The sequence below is a fragment of the Phalacrocorax carbo genome, chromosome 6 (assembly GCF_963921805.1).
Source record: "Phalacrocorax carbo chromosome 6, bPhaCar2.1, whole genome shotgun sequence".
NCBI classification, from domain to species: domain Eukaryota; kingdom Metazoa; phylum Chordata; class Aves; order Suliformes; family Phalacrocoracidae; genus Phalacrocorax; species Phalacrocorax carbo.
Genome location: NC_087518.1, coordinates 58,315,756 through 58,339,924, shown reverse-complemented (window position 1 = coordinate 58,339,924; position 24,169 = coordinate 58,315,756). Strand labels below are relative to the sequence as shown.

General features: G+C 39.7%; 1 protein-coding gene across 1 annotated transcript in view; it reads right to left on the bottom strand.

Annotated features, from left to right (window-relative positions):
• Positions 1-23,368, bottom strand: part of BTBD8 (BTB domain containing 8) — a 37,398-nt gene extending 14,030 nt beyond the window's left edge. The window contains exons 1-9 of the mRNA XM_064455493.1: positions 23,024-23,368; positions 22,762-22,947; positions 12,185-12,453; positions 11,181-11,298; positions 8,022-8,111; positions 5,770-5,850; positions 4,514-4,610; positions 3,792-3,880; positions 3,470-3,572 (exon numbers count right to left, since the gene is read on the bottom strand). Coding sequence (XP_064311563.1) covers positions 3,470-3,572; positions 3,792-3,880; positions 4,514-4,610; positions 5,770-5,850; positions 8,022-8,111; positions 11,181-11,298; positions 12,185-12,453; positions 22,762-22,947; positions 23,024-23,136 — 1,146 coding nt within the window. The 5' untranslated portion in view covers positions 23,137-23,368. The remainder of the gene's footprint in view (positions 1-3,469; positions 3,573-3,791; positions 3,881-4,513; positions 4,611-5,769; positions 5,851-8,021; positions 8,112-11,180; positions 11,299-12,184; positions 12,454-22,761; positions 22,948-23,023) is intronic.
• Positions 23,369-24,169: the final 801 nt, after the last annotated feature.

Genomic DNA, 24,169 nt, shown 5'->3' with positions numbered 1-24,169 from the left:
CTGAACAAAACAAGGCAAGTGTTAACTGCAGAAACTGAATACAGAAAAACCTTTTTGGTCACTGAAAAACGTAATAAATTCTTGAATTAAATGGGTAAGTGAAAGTTTTAGGTGAGAGTGGATGGCCTGGCATTTGGGGTACATATAATACCCCAGCATTTTCATAGTTATGAATCCTTGTGCTTTATTTAAAGGAGTCAGACATCAAATATTGTCTTCCCAGATAGAATATAGAATATTAACTAAGCCTCTTTGTTGTCTAAGGTTCTTCTAAGAGACATAACTTATGTGTATAGTTACATTTAAACCAAGCAAACAGACTTCCCAGTATTTATTCCCCTGGTCTGTGCCTTTGGTTCTTTCGTACTTGCCTAAGTATCTGCATTGCCTCATCAGCATGGTGCCTGAGGGCAACTTCTACTGGCTACCACATCACTTAAAAAGGACTTGCAATTTATTATTATCCACATCAGAATGGATTGAAAGCTCTATTAACCATGACCTAGCAGGTCACTGATACATTATGCAGTGAGATCAGTAAGACTGGAGAAAGCAACAATTCAGATAAATATTTGACACAAAAAAACCCCTACTGTAAATTCAGATTATAATCATGTTTGTCCCATGCAAAGTAGAAAGCAGGGAGGATTTTCTTCATGCATAGTATAGTTAAAACATAAAATCTAGCCAGCCATTGTTCAACTCTATTTTTTATTATTTTACTCATCTGTGGGCAAAACCAGTTTGCTTCCATGTATATAAGGTAAATTAAGGATTAAGTATATGCTTATAGTTTGATCGTGCTCCCACTGGACTCAATTACAAGCTTTTTGAATTGTCCAGAATTCAGCCCCTGCTCACGAGGCAATGAGCATTTACTTCCATTAGACACTTCCAGTGAAATATAAAACGCCTTCATTGACTTCTAATTACACCAGCACTTTGTAGGAGCGGCTCTAACTGAATTTTACTTCCCTTGTATTTTTTCCTAACCTTTCTAAAGTGGAGTCCACTTTACTTATCTAAAAAAAATGGTTATTTTCTTGCACGTGGTTGCGACACCAGCAATAAGTACCTGAACGGTGTTTTGAACTGCACTCCCATTTTAATGTTCCTGCGTTCATCACTGTGGCTTCCCAGAGATTTTCTGATCAGCAATCTCCCCTTCTTTGCACCTTTTCTTCCTCTAAAGGGCTGCCCCTTTACATTAACTAGCTTTTACATTTCCAACATAGGTAAATGAAATTATCAGTAGAGTCTCGCTGCTTAACTGGGTGTAACTGTTTCACAGCAGAGAACTGTAGCAGCAGAGAGGATTGTAAAACATACGGTAGCCCCTGCAAAATTAATATTAGACATTTTCTTCTTTCTCCCTTGAGCAACCTTAAGCATTTTTGCAGATTGTGAAAAACTCCACTGGGAATTCCACAAGTTTTCGGTCTGGCTGTCTTAAGAATCATAGAATCCTTTAGGTTGAAAAGACTTTTAAGATCATCAAGTCCCACCATCTACAAGAGCTCAGAGTTGAATGATCACTCACCAGAATTGTTCTGTGGACAGAAGAGGCTCATGCTTTATTTTTCAGTTTTGCAATTCTAAAAGCTTTCTAGGCTGCAGTCCATAAAATACCAGTGAATCTTGCAAAGACCCACCAACACAAATCTGAAATCAGTAAAGTGGGAACCAAAGCACACTTTAGTCCAGACTGCAAAAGTCTTCTGGAGAAGCTGGGTATGCTGCGAATGCTGGTAGCTTAAAGATAGCTCATGTAGTCCAACAAAAACCGTAACCACAGCATCTTGATATATTATACTAGGCACAGAGGGCAAGGAAGGACTGAAGTGGCTTAGGTTTACCTTTAAGCTGTCCTGGTATGATTGCACAAGGGTGCCTGGAGGGGAGCCTAGAACTGTGTCTATACACACTCTTGTCTACACTACACACTTGAGCTAGTCTGGAGATGGGTGGTGGTGTTAACTATGAACCAGAATGAACTGATGTATAATCCTGAAAACCTTACTTGAAAATTCTCAAATATTTATACATGACATATAAATGTATGTATATATTTAGCAACAACTGAGTATACTGATTTAATATAATGGCAGAACACCTAGTGTCTTGAAAGCACAGCTACTATCTTTATTCTGTCAGAAATTATGCATTCTGGTAGAAGAACTGTTCGGTTTTTATAACTGTGGATACTCTTAGCTTCCCTTGGTACAGCCACATAGCTCTGAAATATCTTGTTTTACAGGCTTTCACCAGAATATGCAGCAGCAGCCGCCGCTCACAGCTGACCTGCTGGCCTCAGCACTTGATGGGGTAAGTAATTCATCAAAGAAGGCCTGAGAACAAACAGTCCCAAGAAGCCTTCACAGCCCCTTCAGCGAGGGGCAGTTCTTGGCCAGAACCATTTAAGAGTACATCTCTTGAACTTGGGGTATGTTTGGCGGTGTCAGTAGGCATACCTGAGCTACTTAGGTTGGATAACAACAGTAACAGAAACACAGTGACAAGGACTTCAGCATGAGATATATGAGACATCACATACTTGGCTGTCTGGGGTGTGCTAGAACCAAAATCATCCTGTGAGCTTTACCTGAGCTAGCTAGATTAAACTTTGTGTATGCCAATCCACACCACAGTCACATACATATACAGTCACGCTTGGCAGCAGCTGTACAGGTTTACCTCTAGCTCCCCTCCCTACTCTTCATACCTCTTACAATTCCGTATATTTACAGGCTAATTACTGGACCAAATTCCTGTTAACAGGCCTAGTTCAAATCAGTTACTTCTAAGTCAGCTCTGAGGGTAGTTTTATACAGAAACACAATTAGGAAGTATCTAAGTTTAGGCAGATCTGAATTGGAACAATGTAAATATGTGCCACAACAAAATGAATGCTGAGCTTTGAGGGGACCAGTTCAGTACTGTTATCTGAGAAGTAGAAGATATGTATGCTATACTGTTACTTTGTTTTTGAAAAGTCAGCTTGCCTGTAAACAAATGATTTGTGATCACTGATAGGCAGTGATCACCTCAAGTCTGAAACAAAAAGTACATTTTTTCCAAATAAGAATATAGGCAAAGAGGAAAAGGCCATCACAAATGATGTATGCCACCACCTAACGCAGAAATTGATACAGCAATTTGCTGTTCCTTGCTATCTGAATATGTACTGCTGTGCTATGATGTCACAGCTGTGTTTCATAAACTTATTTTGTATTATTATGCTGCACTTGATGTGATTATCACTAGACTGTGTGCCATGAGGCATAACAACGACATCTGCACATCCAAATCTGGTTTTAATTGTTATTTTAATGGGAACTTCTACATAGTACAAGTGTACTACAGATTTAAAATACTCTATTTATTATCTCTTAAATTACATTGCACAGCTAAATTAGGAAAAAAATTACATTGCTCTATTTTTATATAAAGCACACTATATACTACTTACCAAAGAGTTAATCAACATAACAAGACAGTTGTTCTGAAGTTCAGTAGGTAAACTGGCAAAGCTTCTCTCTGACAAACATTTTGCAAAATGCTTTCCTACCCATCTGTTGAAAAGAGAGCCTTTCTTAGGTAAGGAAGATGAAAATTGTTCTGTCTTCGCTTGTTAGCATCAGTGATACTTCTCAAGTATTGTGAAGGAAAAAAATGTTTAAAATGTGAACATTTTAAATGCTCACATAAATCCAATCTCACAAAGTAAAATCATTTCAACAGAAAGCAGAGAAATTAAAAACATAAACCATAATTAATTTTATTTTACTTACTTCATGCAAGCAGTATATAGGCTTTCCACTCCCAAAGAATGAGCAATAGCCATGCATTCTAGCACAGGTTGTTGTTTTCCAGGAACAGGCTGGAGTTATTAGCAAATTATCACAATTATTGTACATTCTGACTTACAGAAACTGTACAGAACTACAAAATCTTCAGTTCAAAGAGAAGTACTGTTAGCTACCGTGGTATTTAAGTTTCTTTGCCTTTATGCAGAATAGAGAAGACATCTGCTTCCACACATGTCAATGAAGCAGTATGCAGCCTAGCGAGCCTAATGCGTGAAATGCTCAACTCTAAGCAGTTGTTTTTAGACTAATTTTGATTGAACAGAAATATTTTCTAAATACATGCCCATAAAATCTGATATGCAACTATACAGTATTTCCATATACATATTAAGAATGATTACATATACAATGGAATGTATTAAATTATACTCCATGTACATATTGAACTTATCATGTGGAATACTGCTTTTCATCAGCTGTGGTTTACAAACTTCTATAAATGGGTGGATGATACCACAGGTCTTACTCCCATCATCAATCACAGTGAATTTAACAGATTTACACATAAGAAAAGGGTCTGTTGAATTAAGCTAACACCTTGACCACGCATTTGTTAAGTATCTCGCCCATACGATGTGTAAGTAATAGAATGAAAATTCTTCTTAGGCTTTATGGTTCACAAAGTAGCATGAGAACTGACATACCTTTTGGAAAAAATTGCAATAATCTCTTTTCAAAATGTAGATAGCCACTTCTTTCAGCCCATCTAGCCCGTACATATCTGCAATGCCCAACATGCGACTAAAGAGAAAGCAGTAGCAACAGGAATCAAAAATCACTTTCATGTATGCAATTTGCTTACGCGACAATTTACATGCTAATTTCACGTCTTTGTTCAGTCAGAATTCACTGCAGACATAGATTGCTAACCAAGTGTGAAACCTGCCAAAGAATAATCGTCGAACAAGAACACGTATCGGCCTAGTAATAACCTCCCAACCACTGGGTCCGGTCTATATAAAAGTAAGCCTCAGCCACTGGCTGAGAAACTGTTCAGGAGACTCTCGGTTTCTCTATTTTAAGGGTAGCAAGTGAAAGAGATACTTGTGCCAGCAGAGCTTTGGCATTTTGTAGAATTTTTTTCCAAGGATTACATAAAGTGTTATTGAAGATGTATCTGAGAATTACGTCCCTTCCAAATACTAAAAGGCACAGTGAGCCAACTATTAATTATTTTACAAAATAATCAATACCTAGTTTTATTTTCTGTCTATGTTCATTACCTAAACACTGACATTGGGCCATATTATAATCAATTCCATATTTTTATTTTAGACAAGCTTTGAAAATTTCTAACACTAAGAAATTGTGGTGTTTTAATACTTAGCAGCAGAGTTCAACAGCTAATATGTAAATGGTTTCAGGGAATAATTCACAGATTTCAGAATTTACTTCACTAATTCAGGATTACGTGTAAAACTGATTAAAAGTTATCCCAGAGAAAATGCCAACATTTACATTGGTTACTGTATTTCATCTTTTATGGATCTAAGACTAACTACTTAGCCCTAACATAAACTCAAATGATTATTTAAAAATAAATTCCAAATATTAACTATTGTAAATTATCACACATTGTACATATTATTCTGAAAACTAAAAGAAAGCTACAGTCAAATTGGTTATTATTGTGTTATAAAACACCCTCCTGTTCTTCACTTTCCTTATATAATAATCCAAAAATGCCTGGCCCACCTTTTCCAGTAGCTGCCAAATAAATAAGATTTCTTCAAGAGTTTTATTTTTGGAATTTCCTCAAGTATGTTGAGGTGTAATGATCATTATATTTGACATCTTTGTCTTATTTATACCACGTGAAGAATTTTCTTTTGACTTTTAACTGAGAAAATACAGAACGAGCACAAACTACAACTAAAAAATAACAGAAGTTGACACATACCCAACATCAACTTTGTCTGGGAAGTCCAGAATACCTCCATATATAAAATGCAAGATGACACTCATTTCTACATGGCTTATGCTGCAAAAAAAAAAAAAAGGTGGGGGGGAGAACAAATAAAGGCATGTTCACAATAAAACTCACCATATTTTTTTGCCAAAGGAAGTCGGTCAGAAGGCTGATACATCATCCAGCCGTTCTGTGAGTGGAAGGTAAATGGTCTGATAAAGTTAAAACTATTTTCAAGGTTAGCACAGTGTAAATATATCTAAAATTTACTATATTTGGGGTGAATTTTGCTACTCAATAGGCTTGCCAAAACTTTGTAATATTTTAAATATTTGAAATTAGTTCATAAGCAGACTAATACTAGTATCTATTTACACTGATAATATACAGAAAGGATTTTTTCAGCATGTCCAAACTCTTTACTAGTAATAAGTCAATTATTAAGCAACTACATATTTAAAAACTGTTTTATAATTATTTTTAATTTTTTATTTTAGGTCTACATTTAAGCTTTTCCCACAATAAAAATACATTTCATAGTTTTACTACAACGCTATGTGGGATTGTTGAATTTCAAAATATTTAGAAAGAGTCTTTATGCCCAGATTCAGATTAAGAAATATGGAATTTCTACACAGAGTTATGTTTGTACCCTTGCATCGTCCCAGCACCATAGCAGGGGAAGGCACAGAACGTCTGTTTTAAGTGGTGGACACGGTCTCCTGAACAATACATTAATGTATGTATGTCTCAGTGTGTAATCTTCAGAACTCACCAGTGCTATGCACATTAGTATAAATGGAATATAGTCATGCAGATTGAGCTAAGACCCTTTAAAGCATTAGACATGTTTAAGCAACAGACATTGATGACTAAAAACAAAAGAAAAAAAAAAAGGTTGCCACAGCAAAATCAGCACAGTTGTCTCTCTGTGTATTAGTACATGATAGCCATAAAATCAGCAAGAAAGAGTTTCCCCACTGTCTTGACAGCTGTTATCTTAGGCAGAATTTTCATTATTTCAGAATAAGCCATATGCACTTTATTTATGACTGTTTAAAAAGACTGCATGGAAATCTGCACCAAACAGAAAACTGAACTAGAAAAGGTAAAATAAATGGGTATGATTCTTAGTAACAGAAATTTTGAGACGTTAGCATGAGAATATACTCATATAAAGACTAAGTACTTCGCAGGAGAAAGCCTCTACTGAAAAATAAGGATGAAAATTTCTTAGCCATATAGAAAGCAGTTACAGGGAGAGAAGTGTAAATACCAGAGTACTGGCTGACTATCAGCCTCTAAACATACGAAGTATAGCATAAAAGCTAAGGAATGAATTAAATTAAAAGTGTATTGCTTTATAAGGATTAGGAAGTTATAGCCAAATCAACAGATAACCTTCCTGATTTTGCAGCAATATTATTACACTGACAAAAGCTAAAATTATGAAAACATGAGAAAGCATCGCTTGGCCAAGCAATTTTATATCAACACAAACCAATTATATTTTGCAGCACTGTAAGGTACACAGTTCTTTCTGAAGAAAGCTGAGTCAGCCGACATCGTACCTGAACTAAAAAAGCTAACATGTGCAAGTATCAGTGTCAGTTTGCTTTGAAAGAAAATTGAATATATTTCAATTGATTTTTCTGATACTGCAAAGAACTAACGTCGCAGTCCCCAGTTTATCTACAAAGTCTTAAGTGTTCATCCTACACTGACAACTCCATTATTTCAGCTCTCACAGAAAGCCACTGCAAACAAGGACACTAGTAAAAATTGTTTTACTGTTATGATGCTGAAATATAATTACTAAACACTATTTAAGAAATGTGATTGTCTTTACGTTGTAGATACAATCTTACTGTACAAACAGGGATGAAAATAAATTACACTGTTCAGACATTCACAATGTTCTTCATACCATGTATAACATGAAGTGAGAGAAGGGAATTGTAAAATAGACTGGGAATACTAAAATATACTCTGCAAGAAAGGATTAGTACTCTTCTGCTGATGAGAATGACTTCTTCCCCGAACCATCTGACAGTATTAACAAATACACTACACACGCTGCTTCATACTGAAGTCAAAACAGTACTCAGGAAACGTCAGGTTGAAGAAAAGTGTCAAGGCAGATTAATCTTCAGGGCTCTATACACAGCACAGTTGTTACATATTTGCAGTGATTTCAAATTGCCTACCTTTGCTCCCACACGACTTGCAAAGACAACACTTACCCTTGAAGAGTGATGTGCTCTTGGGAGCTTTCAGCCCAACTTCCACTCAGCATAGCAGCAAAATAACTAGATCTGGCACATAAAATGGCCCTGAGAGAGAAAAAGTAAACACTATTCCACCAGATACAAATATTTATTATGAGACTCTCTGATAACATTGACTTAAATCTTTGCTCTTTATGCATTAAGGTGTCATCTGTATACTGCATGCCTTTTCTTCCAATATGTTTGGAATTTCAAAATATGCTAAAGAAAAAAAACCAAACAGTACTCTAAATTTCTCACTTAAAGCTTGTTTCTAGTATAACTTTGACATTCAAACAAACAAAATTATGACAAGCATTTTTCTTCTATACAATATAAAATTGCAGGTTTCTTCTGTTTCATTTACCAAATAACCATAAATAATCTTGTTTAGACAGCCCCGTTTTAGCTAAATAATTATAACCTGAATCTCTTAAATTCTTTTTACACTACAAAATGTGTAATTATTAAAATGAAAAGACAAACATAAAACTTCTTTTATTTGAAACTGCCTGGCCACCTACCAGCACATCCTAGAAGTCAAACAAACTTGGTACTAACATACGATACAACAGTACGATGTGTGTTCCCAGCACTATTTGAGAAGAGCCATCAATGATTTCTGTTTAGACTTATTACCCATGTATATTTAAAAGGCATAAGCGGCCATAAAGGAGCTAATTTGATTTAGTGCTACTTCCACCAAAGACGACAAAGAAACCCTAGACCAGCAGTCTGTGTGGCTCAGTATCTCAACCAGTAACAGTGTCTTCAAAAAAAACCAAACAGATGAAAAGACCTTTGCAACAGGAGCTTCTTCAGGTGGAAGTGGAAGGGCAAAAAGGAAGAAAAGATAGGGGATATTCTGCTTTATGATTTCAGCCTTCCAGACTTACACCAGTTACACTGTTAGCCTTTAGATTTCTTATCTGGGCTACTGCAGCCATAGATAATATTCTCATACATACATTTTTTCCTAACACTTAGTAAGCTTCCTATTATTTATAGAATTACTTTATGTCATGTATTTCCTGTGGCAGAAAAAGCAAAGTGTTATATTAGGCATGAGAATCCTTTCTTTTACATGTGTTTGTTGGCTCTCAAGACGTTTCAGAGTACTCTCATTTTGCGTAGGAAGAATTAAGAAGAATGCTATTTATGGTCTCTTTTCTAGTCATTATATATTCTGGAATCTCTCATCTCTCTTCCCTCCTCCCACTTCAGAAGTCTCAATACTTTAAATTAGGAACTTCTCGCACTTTCCTCCTGTGATTCATCCAGCAATAAAAATAACGAAGCTTTTACAGAATGCTTCATGTCTACTGAAATATGTCCACACATAAATGATATTACATCGCAACTTTTGAGTACGTGAAGTTCTGACTACATGCATGATCTTGTTTTTCTAAGATACAATAATACAATATCACGGAGATATGAAATATGCAATTGCCAATTTTGCCATCTTCTTCCAAATAAGTGTTAGTAATGAACAGGGCTAGATCAACTGCAAGGGCATAGTTGAAGTGGATACTTCAAAGACTCATTTTGAATAAGACAGCTACTCAGCAGAATATGGACAAGTACGTATTACCTAAGTATACACTTATAAAATTTTATCTTATAAAATTCAGGGGGATAGCAAATGAATGTGAAGTAAATTTATCTGTGCTTTCCTACTGTCATGGTTTGTGCCACAAGTTTATTACTGAACAAATTGACTTGCTCCACTCAGAGCTCTGTAAGAATACAACACCGCACTAGGAAGGCATAACTTGGCAACCCTCTGAAAGCACTGCTGCTGCTGCTCACACTGTGAAATCTCTTGGAACTTCATGAGAAAGTAATGAATACTGAGATAAGTGGGTGGGAGAGGGTGGGGGCTGAAACTTTCTCCTGTTTGAGAACTTAGAAAAACCTTAAAATAAATAAATCCTACTGGTGCTTTCACCACAGTCGTACCCAAAGTTAGATTTCCCTTATTCACTCCTACTGTTCACACCAGGCATTACTAAAACAAGCAAGTTTTGTGCCTGTTTCAGAACATCCTTGTTTTCTCTATGATTTACCGCTGTATTTTTTGATGCTAGTTAGACTAGATACACTGTTCCAAGCAGTAAGTGGCCTAAATTAAAGCTCTGCTGATGGAATCTTTCAATTGACTTTGTTTTTTTGCATTAAATTATTTGTTTCTCAAAGTTGTGGACCTGAGAACATGTCTTCTTGTAGTGTAGGCCAGAAGAAAAAACCACATGCCTAACTACATTACATTGTGGGAATTTAGTATATATTCCAGTTCTATTATTTAAAAGAAATAAAACCACACCCTCCACACACACTATCATAATGTAGCTTCTGTAAAGATGTTTGTCATGTCAGTAATATAACCCTCCCCACTAGTTTTGTGTTGAGAAAATGCTAAAAATAGTGGAGGCTTTTTTATAATTCCTCTCAGTTAGCTACATACTCAACGGGAACAAAATACAGGCTGTGTAGTTTGCTATCCCAAGTGCAAACAGACTCATATCAAAGGTAAAAGGAATGGTACGGATGCTTTAATTTGCCTTCTCAAGCTACAGAAATCCAATAAGCTGAAGTTCTTAAATGGTCTTGGACTTTAGATCTAATGAAGGCTGCTGACAATCTTTAAATCTACAAGACTGAAGTAATGAAAGTAAAATCAGTTTCTGTATGCACAGATTCTGAGAGCAGAAAAAAACCATTATAGTTATTACTCCAGAAATTTTCTACCTGTATGATAATTTTGTTCAGCATTAATAGCTGAATAGTTTATTAATAGGTTTTTCATTTTCTTCCAAAAGCACAGGTTATTTAAGAAAGGCTAGCAAAGAAAACCTACACAGTATTTATACATGAGTATATACTCATGATGTGCGTTTACAATGGCAATCTTAGAAATGTTAGAAATGCAATTGTTTTTGTAAGAGTTGCCATTAATGAGATAAATACATATGGCCACTTTGCGCATTAAGATCTAAAAACTATAACATTTCAAAGCTAGATAACAGCACCAGCAATAATTTACTATATATATATATGCACACATACAATACCAGCAGTGTTTTATACTAGGAAGATTTTTGTTGAAAAGCTTTACAGTAAATGCTTACATACCTGTGAGCTTGAAAATCTTTGCCTTCTATGCAAATATTAATATCTGGACAACAGCACTTCTTGTAGAGCATCAGTAAATCTTCTCCTAAGACAGATGCAGTTTCTAGTTTGGAATTACCTGCAGGTGGGGAGAAATAGCTATTTTCACTTTGTCCGGTGTAGACTAGACTATTGACAGTACACAGACAACTTAAAATATTTGAAAAGAAGAATCTGACATTGTGAAATCTTTTAATATCGGATACTCAAGCTAGAATGTTCCTTAAAAGGTTTTCCAGACCTTGCATTTTACTTCTCATTTTGACTTGAGATATCGGAAATTTGACCAATGCTTCATGTTTGATATCTATAGAATTGCTACAGTTACTTTTTCATAAGATTATGTAGCCTGTTCATTTTTTTGACAGAGATCTGTTCCCTCTGCATTAAAGTAGACCCTGAAGTTCAGGGTCATGTAGTGCTACAAGCTTCTGCCTGAAGAGATTTGTTGCTTGATCCTATCTTACTGACACAGCTGTAGCAGCCAACACCTCTGGTGTAGATCAGTTACACACTTCCTTGTGTTATTTCATTCACCGTTGTCACAAAGAAGATTCTGAAAGATTTCAAAATCCTCATACAACACTGGAACTAGTGTAATCTGCTAGAAAAATGAAAGGAATGGAGAGAGGGATTCAGCTCTGTGGAAGTCCCACATGGTGAGGACCTAAGTTTGCTGTATTACAGAGAAAAGATGGGACACAATGCTGTGAACATGCTCGATGCCTGGCACGTCCTGTCACACTGGCCGGGAACCCCTCCGGCCAAACTTCTGCAGCAATTCATTTTTTTCAAAGTGTGAAACAATGGAGGTAGGCCATAGCAAAGAATATCCGTGTAAGCTGTGTTATAACAATAGCTTTAATCTTTGCCTGCATCTTTACGTTGGTCTAAGTCTTTTGATAATTTTTTAAAAGAAATAAAACACCATAAATAAACAAGCAAAAGTATAATTCCAAACCTACTTGTAGTGGCTTTGTTGCTTTCTGCATCAACGACTACTTCTGGAATTTCCTCTTCAGTACAGGATGAACAAGCAACTTCTTTCTGCACAGCTCCACTTGGAGTACTCTGATCAACAGGGGGTCTTCTGCCATCTCCAAGATGGTTTACATTTGTTTGAGTGTTCTGAAGAGCAGCAACATTGTTTTCTTCTATTAATTTGGGTTCCAAATAATTGTTCATCATAGCCAGCTCCTCCGCTTCAAGATTTTTATCAGATGAATATACAAGCCTAGAAGATGACACTAAGTTTACTCCTGTAATTTTTTCATTGATCAAAACAAATTTAAAAATTACCTTTTTTTTTGTCTAACAAAGTTCATGACCAGAAAAGCTGGAATCTACAGTGCTTAATAATAAAAAAGCCTTTTTAAAACTGTATCTCTGGAAAACTTATTTCTGCAATGCTTGAATAAGCATAAACAAGCATTACGAGTAAAATGTAGTATCAGGTTAAAAGGAACAAAGGTCTCCCTCAGTTTGCTTTTTTAATTAAACTTTTGTCTGCTCTTTATAGCTCACCTATATAATCATCTGTAGGGAAAACCAGAAGCAAGCTGTTTGTCAGACAGATGACTGATTTATAAATGTTAGTATGACCTAGAAAAGGCACCTGATTGCCCTTTAATATAATCAAATTTACAAACCCAAGAATATAAAAGCCTAACACCAAGGTTACAAGTACAAAACTAGAAGAATAGTATAGGGATATAAATGAATGTTATTAGAGATATAAATGTTCATTTCAAAGGAAGTGCTTGAAAGCATGAAAATTTGCAGTTAAGATTACCCAAGAGCTTTCAGTTTGCCTAATTCCAGCTTCCCTCTTTCCCATCTGTTTCATCAGCTTATTTTTGGCTCAAGAGCTGGAGAGGCTAACAAAGCCCGCAGTCTGCGACTGAAGATCTCATATTTATAGAAAGATACCACACTCCAGCAACTTAATGGAGCCTTAAAAACTCAATGTGAACAGATAACATGCTTTATCAGTAGTTTCATACCATATAGATGAAGTTAGCAAAGTTTAACAGAAGGGCTACAGTTACTTTGGATTTAGCAGACATGTACTTACAGATTGCCATTTAGTCACCCATTCCCTGGCAAAGAGGCTTTATTGTTAATACTGGGAACACAGTAATTTGAGTATGTTGTTTGAACACTGTCTTCTGAAGGGACAGAGAAAGCATACAAAGAAATCATCTTCCTGCTTAAGTCCTGTATTTAAAGGATTGAGTTAGGTAAAATACTTTTGTCTGTGTGATAGATTCTCACCAAGAGAGAATGACAAAAAACGATGATGTAGGGAATGGAAATTTTAATATTTTATTAGATTTTGAAAGCAAGGGCCAGGAAAGCCTGTGACAGGAGTAATAAAATCTCACATTCAAAGAGTAAGATCAGTGGACCCTCTTTACATGGGTTTTTAAGGTTGTTGTAAGGTACGGGCTTTCAGAACTCCTAACCTGTGAACTATTGCTTTTCATATTTACAGTGCTTTCCATGGCATGAGGCAAAGACAACTAATAACATGCCATATTACCACGAACAGACCACGGGTTGCTTACTGGTGCAGGAAAACTTTGCAATTCTTTAGAAAATTCAAGACCATGACTTCCACGTTTTCCCCATTCTCTGTGCTCCTCAGTACTTAACATCTGTGTTCTACAGCTCTATGGCAGCAGGACTCAAGAACAGAAATTCAGAGCAGAAACCCAATTAACCTAGAGACTTCAAAATTCCACTGAAATAATCTGAAGTTCTGTCTTCGAGTTGTTTCTCCATATCAGATCTCCCAAGAAATATCACTTAAAGTCACATAGAGAATGCCACTACTAGACAAAATCTGATCATTCACACTTTATCCCTGCCATCTTGAGCAGATGTAAGCAAATACCACAATGTGAAAAACTGCAGGAAGATCCCTAGGTAAGGGTTTGTTGAAAGAAAATTGTCGTTCGTAACGTGTTAAATTTCCACTGGAACTTTACTTATTCACATTTCTGTTGCTGCAGAGCTATTGCATAGTCAACATGTAAATACAATACAAACTGACTTTGAGGGAGAGAGAAAATTAGTGGCAACACATGCACTGCTTTGCCATAAATTCATTAATATTCTTGCTTACTCTCTGCCAGTAACTGAAAAAACATATCCATAGGGAATATGATAAACTAGGCAATGAGACAACAATCTCCTGGGAATCCTCGGGGTATTTTCAGATAATCTACATAAGAAACCTCAGGAATGCAATTCTATTGCCACTAGGGCTTAAGTAAATAAAAATGGCACCCTTACCACAACCAGGAACTGTGTAAATAAAACCAGCGGCACGTTATTAAGCCAGGACTAAGGAACTGGTTTCTATATTCCAAAAAGTTATTCTATTTGAAATACGTTTTCTCCTGTAAAAAGCCAAGGATCCTTGATTATTTCAGTTGATGTCCACAGTTCTGGATTTACTACTTCCAGAAACTCAGCAGAACATCTGTAGAGTCCTGTTTAATACAGATTGTAAATTTGCTACTTTGAAAGACTCATGGAGGCATCCATTATTCTGCTTCATGGACAGCAAGGATGTTTTTAGCACATCTTTCAGAAATTCTCCTTTATCTCGGTTAAAATCCATTAGATGTTCTTCCCAGAAGGGAAGATACTGCAGTTTTCTAAAACCTGTTATGGAAAACTTTGCTTGGCAACGCCCTTTATTTTATAGGCTCATTTCTAAAGGCGGAGCAAAGTTTTCTACACTGTCTTCTACAGAGCATCAAATGGCACCTTTCTGCATGAATAAAATCTTTCATCCACAGCAAAATGCATAGCTCAGACCTTGGAGCTCCGGTGTTTTAGTGACTATGTAATACCATGTCTTTAAAACACAGCTGCTGTAAGAAACCAGGACCCTTACTGCAGAAGTACGATACGAAGAGTTTGTACTGTTCCAGACCTCGAGTAGGCATCATTCAATGTGACGCCTTAGCTTAGTATGTTAAAGCGCAGAAGATTACAGGTCTATAAAGTTATAAGTTCTTCTTTGAATCAGATAGAGGTATCATCAGGAAGTCTTAGAGCTTGAACGGTTTTGAACTGAGTTAAGTATTTACAAGAACGCAGTTTTCATAGTTATCAAGCAATCTAAGGAGGCATAAAAATCTTCCAGTTCTTCCAACATCCCTGATGATGATCAGGGAAGTACTGGATTGTATTCACTGTGACCAAACAGCTTCCTAGAACACATAAGCATGGAGTTATTTTATTTTTATAACAATGCATAGCCTACGCAGGCATCTCCAAATGCACTTTGAAAAACAGCACGTACTTTGTGGGTAGCTTGAAAAGTACTAAGAAAACATGAAGTAGCCCAACCAAAATTACTTTTGTGCCTTGAAAGATTTCAGTCTTGTTTTTAAAGTTGTCCCGAAGTTCTCTCTCCTCTCATTCCAAATCACTTAGGCTAAATTCTTTGGAAAGTACCTTAGGCTTACAGCTGTCTTTAAGGCCCATCTATTTCTATCAATTTTAGATACTTGACAGTCTTGAAAACCATATAGTCTCATCAGAAGAGCAACCATACAATTCTGTTCTCAGGCCAGCCACAAAGCCAATACTGACTAGAATCAGCAAGACATTTTTATGCTTACTAAAAGTATAAAAAACATGATTACAAAGAATCTTAAGATAATATTTGGGTCAAAAAAGAATTTTGAGTTATGATCCACTACTTTGGTCCTTCAAGGTAAGAGATACATTTCCTTACTGTGGGCTGCACCTGCTCTCTGCAAGACTGACAAAATCCCAGACAGAAATGCTGGATGCCACTAATGACCCTGGAGACAACACAAATAAGAAGGGAAGTGAGAAAGGGCAGGTTTTATTTTCATGAAATACCATATTTAAAAGCATGAGGAACCCATTTTTGTTGTTCTTTCTGAAAACACCAAAAGTCACTGGAATTAACACCATCATCACCAAACTCTACTGAAACCTGTTAGGACAGCCTCGCCCATTGTCCCTAAGCAGTTGTTAACAAAATAAATAAATAAAAATAAAAAATTCTCAACAAATTAAGCATCTACTTTTCAAAATGCTCCCTAGGGCAGCTTCCACTTGCTCGGAGTGAGAGCTCTTCACTGTGAGCCCATCTGCCATCTTCTCCTTAAGTTTATACATACACGTACACACATGTCACTGAGGTCACCAGAAAAGCGCTTTTGACTTCTTAGACACTCGCTGTTTAAACAGACAGGATCTTGTGCACGTTGTTATGGATATGTTCCGTATATGCCCAGATTTGCAGAGCACTGGTAAAGAGATTACAAAGCAGGCCTGAGCAAAAGCCATTAAGGCCAGAGAAAAGGATATTTTTTCTCTACCTTGATGTGTTTTTCCTATCAGCTAGCAACACAGACTGATTGTTAATGCTAAAATCTGTAAAATCAGAAACTTCATCATAAATACTATGGATAGCATGAAACTGTCAGCACAAGAGTCTGACACATATGAAAAGGGGAAATTCTGCTGTTTGACCGTGCATCAGTTTAATTGCCCTGAAAAAAAAGATACTATGGTAACTTTAGACTGGTGGGACAAGTACAGATGCCCAAAACAGGATACTTACTTGGTAGTGTAGGGGATAATACAATTAGTGAAAACAGACAAAACAAATTATGTTTTTGTTTTATTTACAAGTTGTACAGATGCTGTGTGTTGTTTTCAATAGCAACTTGGTATAGCACATACACACCAGAACTTCACGTAGTAACCAGATTAGCACTGAAATACCTTCTGTACACATACAAAATACCATATTATACAGTTTTACTTTAACAAAGCTATGTTATCACAATTAAATGCCAAAATAAAAACAGTATCTGCTAACTTCTGTTAGTAAAAAAACCACTGAGAATGTAGGAAGTGACTGAACCACTCTCTGCCCACGTTTTTAATGCACTGATGTCTCTAGGAAACGCAACTGCAGCAAACGCTCTCACGCACTGCATTTAATCTTGGTGGACTTGCAAAAATATTTCAGCAATACACCTATAGCAGTCAATCTTTGCTAGCGCAGGTTAGGCATGTCATACACATAACTTCGACCTAGCTTAATCACTTAAGATTCTTCTATTTCCCTTTAGATTTCCTAGAAGAACCATCTGCTTAATCTCTGCAGCTGAGATGGTTAGTTTAACTTAATTGATTTCTTGAGACAAGTATTTCAGTAAATTTCTTCTCATGAGATGCAACATCAACTGCTTCATTGCCTCACACAGATGCCAATTAAATTTTCTTATTTCTTATGAAAGCTATCCATTTCAGTCGAAGAAGAATCTGGCCCTTCAGCAATCATGGTCCCAGTGAAAGGTTTCTACCCATTTCTCACATAAATTGATTTTTTTTTGCTTGAGGCATAAATCCATGGCATTAAGATACTATGTTTTCCAAAGCAAGATGTTAATATCACACACACACACCAAATATACTGCAACTTGACAGTTTAGCTTCTCAACTTCCTCTGAGAAATTGAGATTAGATATAAATATGGATTAAAAAAAAATATTCCAATAAGAAATAAGACAAACTCATTGTTTCTATGTGTGTGGAAAGGAGATAAGGTCACCATTGTTTGGCATGTGTTTAAAGCCTGTTTTCATTAAAAGAATCAAGTCATCGTGGTGAAGGCTTTCTTCCCCCAACAGGATAGAGCATAAAGTCTGAACTACAAGCTGCATGTAGTGTCTTACTTATTTCCCTCCCTCTCACCTTCCTGGCTTAGCAAAGTCTAATTATTCTCAATGACTAGCTTAGCGCATATTTATAACCGCAACAAACTCACCTGGTGCTGTAGTAACAAACGAAAGCCATTGAGTTAGAACAACTTAGCTATTCAGAGGAGCAAATTCCTTCACCCTTAACTTGGGAAATAAACACTTCGGTTCACAATAATTTGTCCTCAGCCTCCTCTCAGTTTTGACTGTTCATTGGAGATAAGGCTTTACAGAGCATTTTAACTTCCACAATTCAGGATTTATCATTTCACAAAGTTTAAGACAGTCACATCAGATTTCCCATGTTGCCCATATTTATAGGGCTGGGTTTGCTAATTCCATTTGTTTCGGGAGGGACGATTTTTTCAGTTGCATTGCTGATTCCTCCTTTATGTCTTAGTGCAAGGGAAAGAATAGTTGTTGAGCCACAAAATGCACCCGCAAGTACCACAAAAAGCCCTTTTTGCAGTTTGCTTGTTTTCGAGTGATATGAATCAGTCATGCAGAGAAAACACTGTATGGTAGCGTACACCACATCAACAGGCACGAGAGATAGAGGATAAAAGGGAAGGATCACATCAGAGTAAACCGTACAACCCACAAAATTTCAAGAACATAGGAGGCATGCTGTTCTTCTGAAATAGTGGTCTGCAATCATAACCCATCAGAGGGGAATGGGGAAGCCTAAATATTAAGGGTAAAGTTGCTGAGGCATAAGCATAAATGCACTCAGTGTACACGAGCAGAGCCACATTTGTTTCCTCCAAAATAGCCAGTATCCAATGGGGACTATGACAATCTAGAAATCAGTAAGAATAATCTCATGGACAAGTTGTTTAAAGAAATATTTCCCTTTCTCACTACTTTGTAACCCAATGTTATAGAACTGTAACTGGGAATTTTATTTAATGAACAAATATTTACAAAGAAGTTGTGTTGTACTTGGTGCAACTCTTTATGAAAGCCTCACATGCAGGAGTGGGTCAAGCTGAAAATAGAGCTAAGCTATCATCTTCTGCAGTGTCAGCCTGATGTCATATAATTTTAACAGGTACCCCACCTTCTGGCTTGGTTTTTTCCCACCCTTCACACAGGAAAGATTCTGACAGACATGAGCAACAACGAGATTGCAAGAGGTGTGACTAAGTGACAGATGAGACTGGAACAATGCTATAGGGTATGTTGTATTAATAGCAGTTGCTACAGCCTAAAATTTATTCTACAAAGGACAAGCACGCTTAGAGTCTACAGAAAGAAGTTACTGTCATCACACTGTCTAGGAGTTTACCTTCAAAAACATTTTCGTCTGCACTTCAGCTAGATGTAGCATCCTCTACTGCCTGATACAGAACTATACAAACATAACACGGTCGAAGCCTTTGCCAATCTACTTTGAATCAACTGCCAGTGCTGCAAATTAACCCCCATGGCAGTAAACGTCACAATGACAATTGTATTCCTTTGCATTTGATCCGTATTTATTGCTTTTTAGCTGGATCTGACTGTCATTAGGTCCTTCTCTGTCCTTTCTTAAATCACATCCCTTTAATACAAATACCAGGAGACAATGAGAATACTGACTACATTTTTATTTCTAAAGCTATATTTTTCTGACTGAAAGGGTATAATCAGTTTGCCTCTCAAAACACAAGATATTAATGATCTGATGATCTGTGACAGACTACTGGCCTTCAGGGATGCCAAGTTGCTGGCTTCCCGAGGCAGACCCTGCTTGAGCAGTCGTCTCCCACCTTGGACATACTTGCAATTGCTGACCCTATTCTAGCTGTGTTACGAAGAGTGACAGAAGGCTTTTGGAGGGCAGAGTCAATATTACATTAGCTTCACAGGGCAAAAGCGTAGAGTGAATAGTGTCGGCAACATGGATGCTGCGCTCCCTGGTGACCAGCAGTTTCTTGCTGGTGTCCTCAGACAGTGTAAGTATAGGGAGGGAAACGAAGCAGTGCTCAGTTACTCATCTATTTCACGCTGAACCTATGCAGAAGGATCAGCATGAAGTTCACCATGTCCTCCATCCTGCTCCAAAACGCTCAGAAGTTTGGCAGGAGGAACTGCACAGCCTTCAGCACACAAATGACACGTAGCCTACATCTCTCCTGATTAAGAGAGACGGAGGCCCAAAGGAAGCGTGTCTCACTGAGACGCACGCCAGATATAGCTTGTGAGAAAAAAAAAATCCCCAAAATCCCCAAGGAAGGATGAATTTTACTTGGGAAGCTGAAAGAACAGCTAAATATAAACAGGAAGAGGAATGAGATTTTGTTACAGCTTTGATGAGCTCTTCAGTACCATACTAGTATTCTACTCCTACTCTACAGGGAAACAGTATTTATAATCAGAAAACCTAGAACTTTTGTAGAAGACAACAGCTTTCTCTCGGAAGCTCAGTTGCAGCTACAGGTCTTTGTTACAACTCCGCATGGCAATTCATGTGCTCCAAGAACTAGGCTACCTTTCAGTCAAACTCAAGCTGTAATTAAAAGCACTGTTTTGGATTTGTGAAGATCCAATTCCTTTGCATCTGAACAGTAAAAAAACCGCTTAGACTCAACAGTCACAGACATTAGCAGAAGTCATCACTCCAGCAGTGAAGTTAGGCTCTTTTCAACTGAAGTTGCTTCCTTTCCTGGGTCCAAAGCAGTTCACCGTGGTCGAACTCCAGTGCATTCTGTGACACATTCTCGCAGAATCTGCTAGCTTAGAGGATTCAAAAGCTGAAGTATCAACAGCACCAAAGACTAAGCTTAAAAAAAGCCAAAACACCATCTTGCAAAATGCACTTCATACATAGCTTACAATATACGGGCAGGTTCATCTGAAGAATCTAAACTGACATTGGAAAGGTAAAAGGTTTATAATTAGATGAGCTGTTTTGAGTTTAAAGGTGTTTCGCAATACCATGCTTTCTGGAGAACATGCAGGACTCTAGAGAGTTGCCTTGCAGCCAACACAGACAAAATTGAAAGCAAGTATCAATGAACAGTAGGCATATTAAGCATTTACTTTAGGAAAAGAAAGGAATGATATAACAGTATACAAGTAATCAAAATAACTATTCCCAATAATTATTTCCCAATTTACAAATTAAAATAATTTGGAATTTTTAAAATTTGCATTATTATGCTTCTGCATGAGTCTTCTGTACTACCACTTTGCATGAAAGTCTTCCGTACTACCACTTACGTGATTAAGAAGCAAATTAACGAAATCAAAGTAATAATGGAGTGAACAAAAATAAGAGACAAAAACCACGCTCTTTTGTTTCTTACCACTTGTTTTGCTAATGCTCCTGTCAGACTTTGGCAGTAACCTAACAAATGCCAATTTATCAGCCTGTTCCACTACAATGATTCTGCATTTTAGATATCACTCTCAGTTCAGAAAGTTTTCTTTCATACTTACCATAAGTTTAGTATCCTGAATACATATTTTTAGCCATCTGCTGCCTCATGTACAAATTTAAGGAGAGAATACGCGAAACCAATAGGGTGAAGTCAGCTAGGTTACATTTTAGGCACTAAACTTGAAAATTGCAACACCTTCCCCTTCTTCTTGTCAACACTCTCAAGACCCTGCACATGCATACCTTTTCTAGGCACATCCTGAATTCACCTACAATGCCAGAGCGCCTGCCACGGTGCTCCTGTGCGTGCCCCAAAGCGCCGATGGGCTCTAGTCAACCCTGTTTTACAGAAGGTATGTGGCACCACTGCAGCTTTGCTAGAGAAAAGCAAGCACTGCCCAGTTCTTTGAAAGGATTAGAGGCATTTGCAGGCAAGGATTGCAAGGTCTGGTGGCGGCACCAGCCAGCACCCCTGATGCGCTCACCAAAGGCTTGGAGCAAGACCAGTGAGATGTTGGATACACACTAATAGCTGGCAATGGGAAAACACGCTGGCCCTCACACCAGCCCACGCACTGCACAGACGGTGTGGCACGCCACCTTGCTCTGGGATCCCAGAGCAGTGGGAATCATAGAATCATTAAGGTTGGAAAACACCTCCAGGATCATCAAGTCCAGCCATCAACCCAACAGCCCCCAGCCTCCTAAGCCATGCCCTGAAGTGCCACGTCTACATGTTCTTTTGAACCCCCCGAGGGATGGTGACTCCCCCACCTCTCTGGGCAGCCTGTGCCAGTGCCTGACCACTCTTTTCAGTGGAGAAATTTCTCCTAATAACCAATCTAAACCTCCCCTAACATAACTTGAGGCCATTTCCTCTTGTTCTATCACAGTAACTTGGGAGAAGAGACCAACACCCACCTCCCTACAACCTCCTTTCAGGTTGGTAACACTGTGCTTTGTTTGGCTTAAGCCGTGGATCGTTAGGACTTTGGCAATGACCACGCAGTTCATAACTTGATGCATCTTCCATCTAACTTGATGAAGCCCTCCTAGGTTTCCATATCCAGGACTTTTTTTTTTAGCATGACACCAGAGTGCTTTTTCTTCGTTGTTTTTCATTAGGTGATCATGCTACCGAGGGTATTAGCAGTCACAGGCAATTTTAAAGGATACATTCACGATTTTTGCAGCTTTCTCCCTTGTTCTATTACAGACCCTTTACACAGCATCCAAAAACACGCTACAGGGGAGAGCGCACGCACGGGCTGTCAGCAGAGGGACCACGGCAGAGGGAAGATAAGTTACAGGGAGGTCCTGCAAACGCGAGGATACTGCTTGCAACGGGAAAGAGTTAAAGCAGGTGTTAGTGCCGGGAGAAGGAGAGGAGGCAGCGGGCACGCCGCGCACTCACCGCAGGAAGCGCCGGAGCTCGGCGGGCCCCACGCCGTCCAGCCGCAGCACCTGGCGGGGCGGCGGCCCCCCGGCAAGCCCGGCGAAGAGCCGCGGGGCCCTCGCCAGCAGCACGGCCCGGTGTGCCCGCATCGCCGCCTCGCCCGCACGGATGGTCACGTCGGAGCTCGTCCCCTCCGCCAGCAGCCTGCGGGACGGCAGCGTTACCGTCGTCCGGAGCCACCGCCCCCCGGACCCTCGGGGAGCCGCGGCCCCGCGCCTACCTGCCGAGGTCCCGCCGGAGCTGCTCGGCCAACGCCTCCTTCAGCTGCCGCCGCTCCGCCGCCGCCGGGCCGGGCCCCCTCGGCGCGGCGCCGCCGCCGCCGCAGCGCGCCATGTGCTGCCAGCCGCTCCGCCGGTCCCCTAACGGCGGCACCGAAGAAGGGGCCGCCCGCCGTACCCTCGAAAACAACCGGGACGGCGCTTGCCCGCCGCCGCGCCGCTTCCCGCCAAGGCCTGCCCCGCGGGGAGCCCAGGGACCGCCTCAGGGCCCGGCGCGGGAGCCCCGCCGCACCGGCGGCCGCGCCCTCCCCGCTCCCTCGCGGGGGGCGTGGCCACGTGGGGCCTCCGCCAATGAAGGCCAGCGGCGCTCCGCCTGGCCCCGCCCCTCCCCTCCCCAGTCCACTGGCGGCCGGGGAGTCGGCGGTCCCTCTCTGCGGGGGGGCGGGGCCAGCGGGAGGGAGCGTCCGGCCCCGCCCCCCGAACCTCCGCAGGAGGGCGCCCCCTGCCGGCCGCCGGCGGGCAGGCCCCGGCGCCTTCCCCCGGCCCCCCTCAAGGCCCGTATGTCCCTGCCGCGCTCTTACCGAAGAGTGACGCGATTGTACGTCATCGTAGTACCATAGAATGCCCTGAGTTGGAAGGGACCCGCACGGATCATCGAGTCCAACTCCTGCCCCTGCACAGGACAGCCCCAAAATTCACACTGTGTCTCTGAGGGCCGTGTCCAAGTGCTTCCTGAATATCGCCAGGCTGGTGCCGCGATGCCTCCCTGGGGAGCCTGTTCCAGGGCTCCACCGCCCTCTGGGGGAAGAGCCTTTCCCTAATACCCAACCTAACCCTCCCCTGGCCCATCTCCCTGCCATTCCCTCGGGGCCTGGCGTTGGGCACCAGAGAGAAGAGATCAGCGCCTGCCCCTCCTCCTCCCCTTGTGAGGAAGCTGGAGACTGCCATGAGCTCTGCCCTCAGCCTCCTCTGCTCCAGGCTGAACAAACCAAGTGACTTTAGCCGCTCCTCATACAGCTTCGCTTCCCCTCCAAACACTTCACCAAATTCATCAGTGATGCTCCAACCGGGACAGCGGCGCCAGCTGTTTGACAAGCAGAATCTGCCTTGCGATGACGGCCCGTTACACTTGACAGAGGGAACAAGGA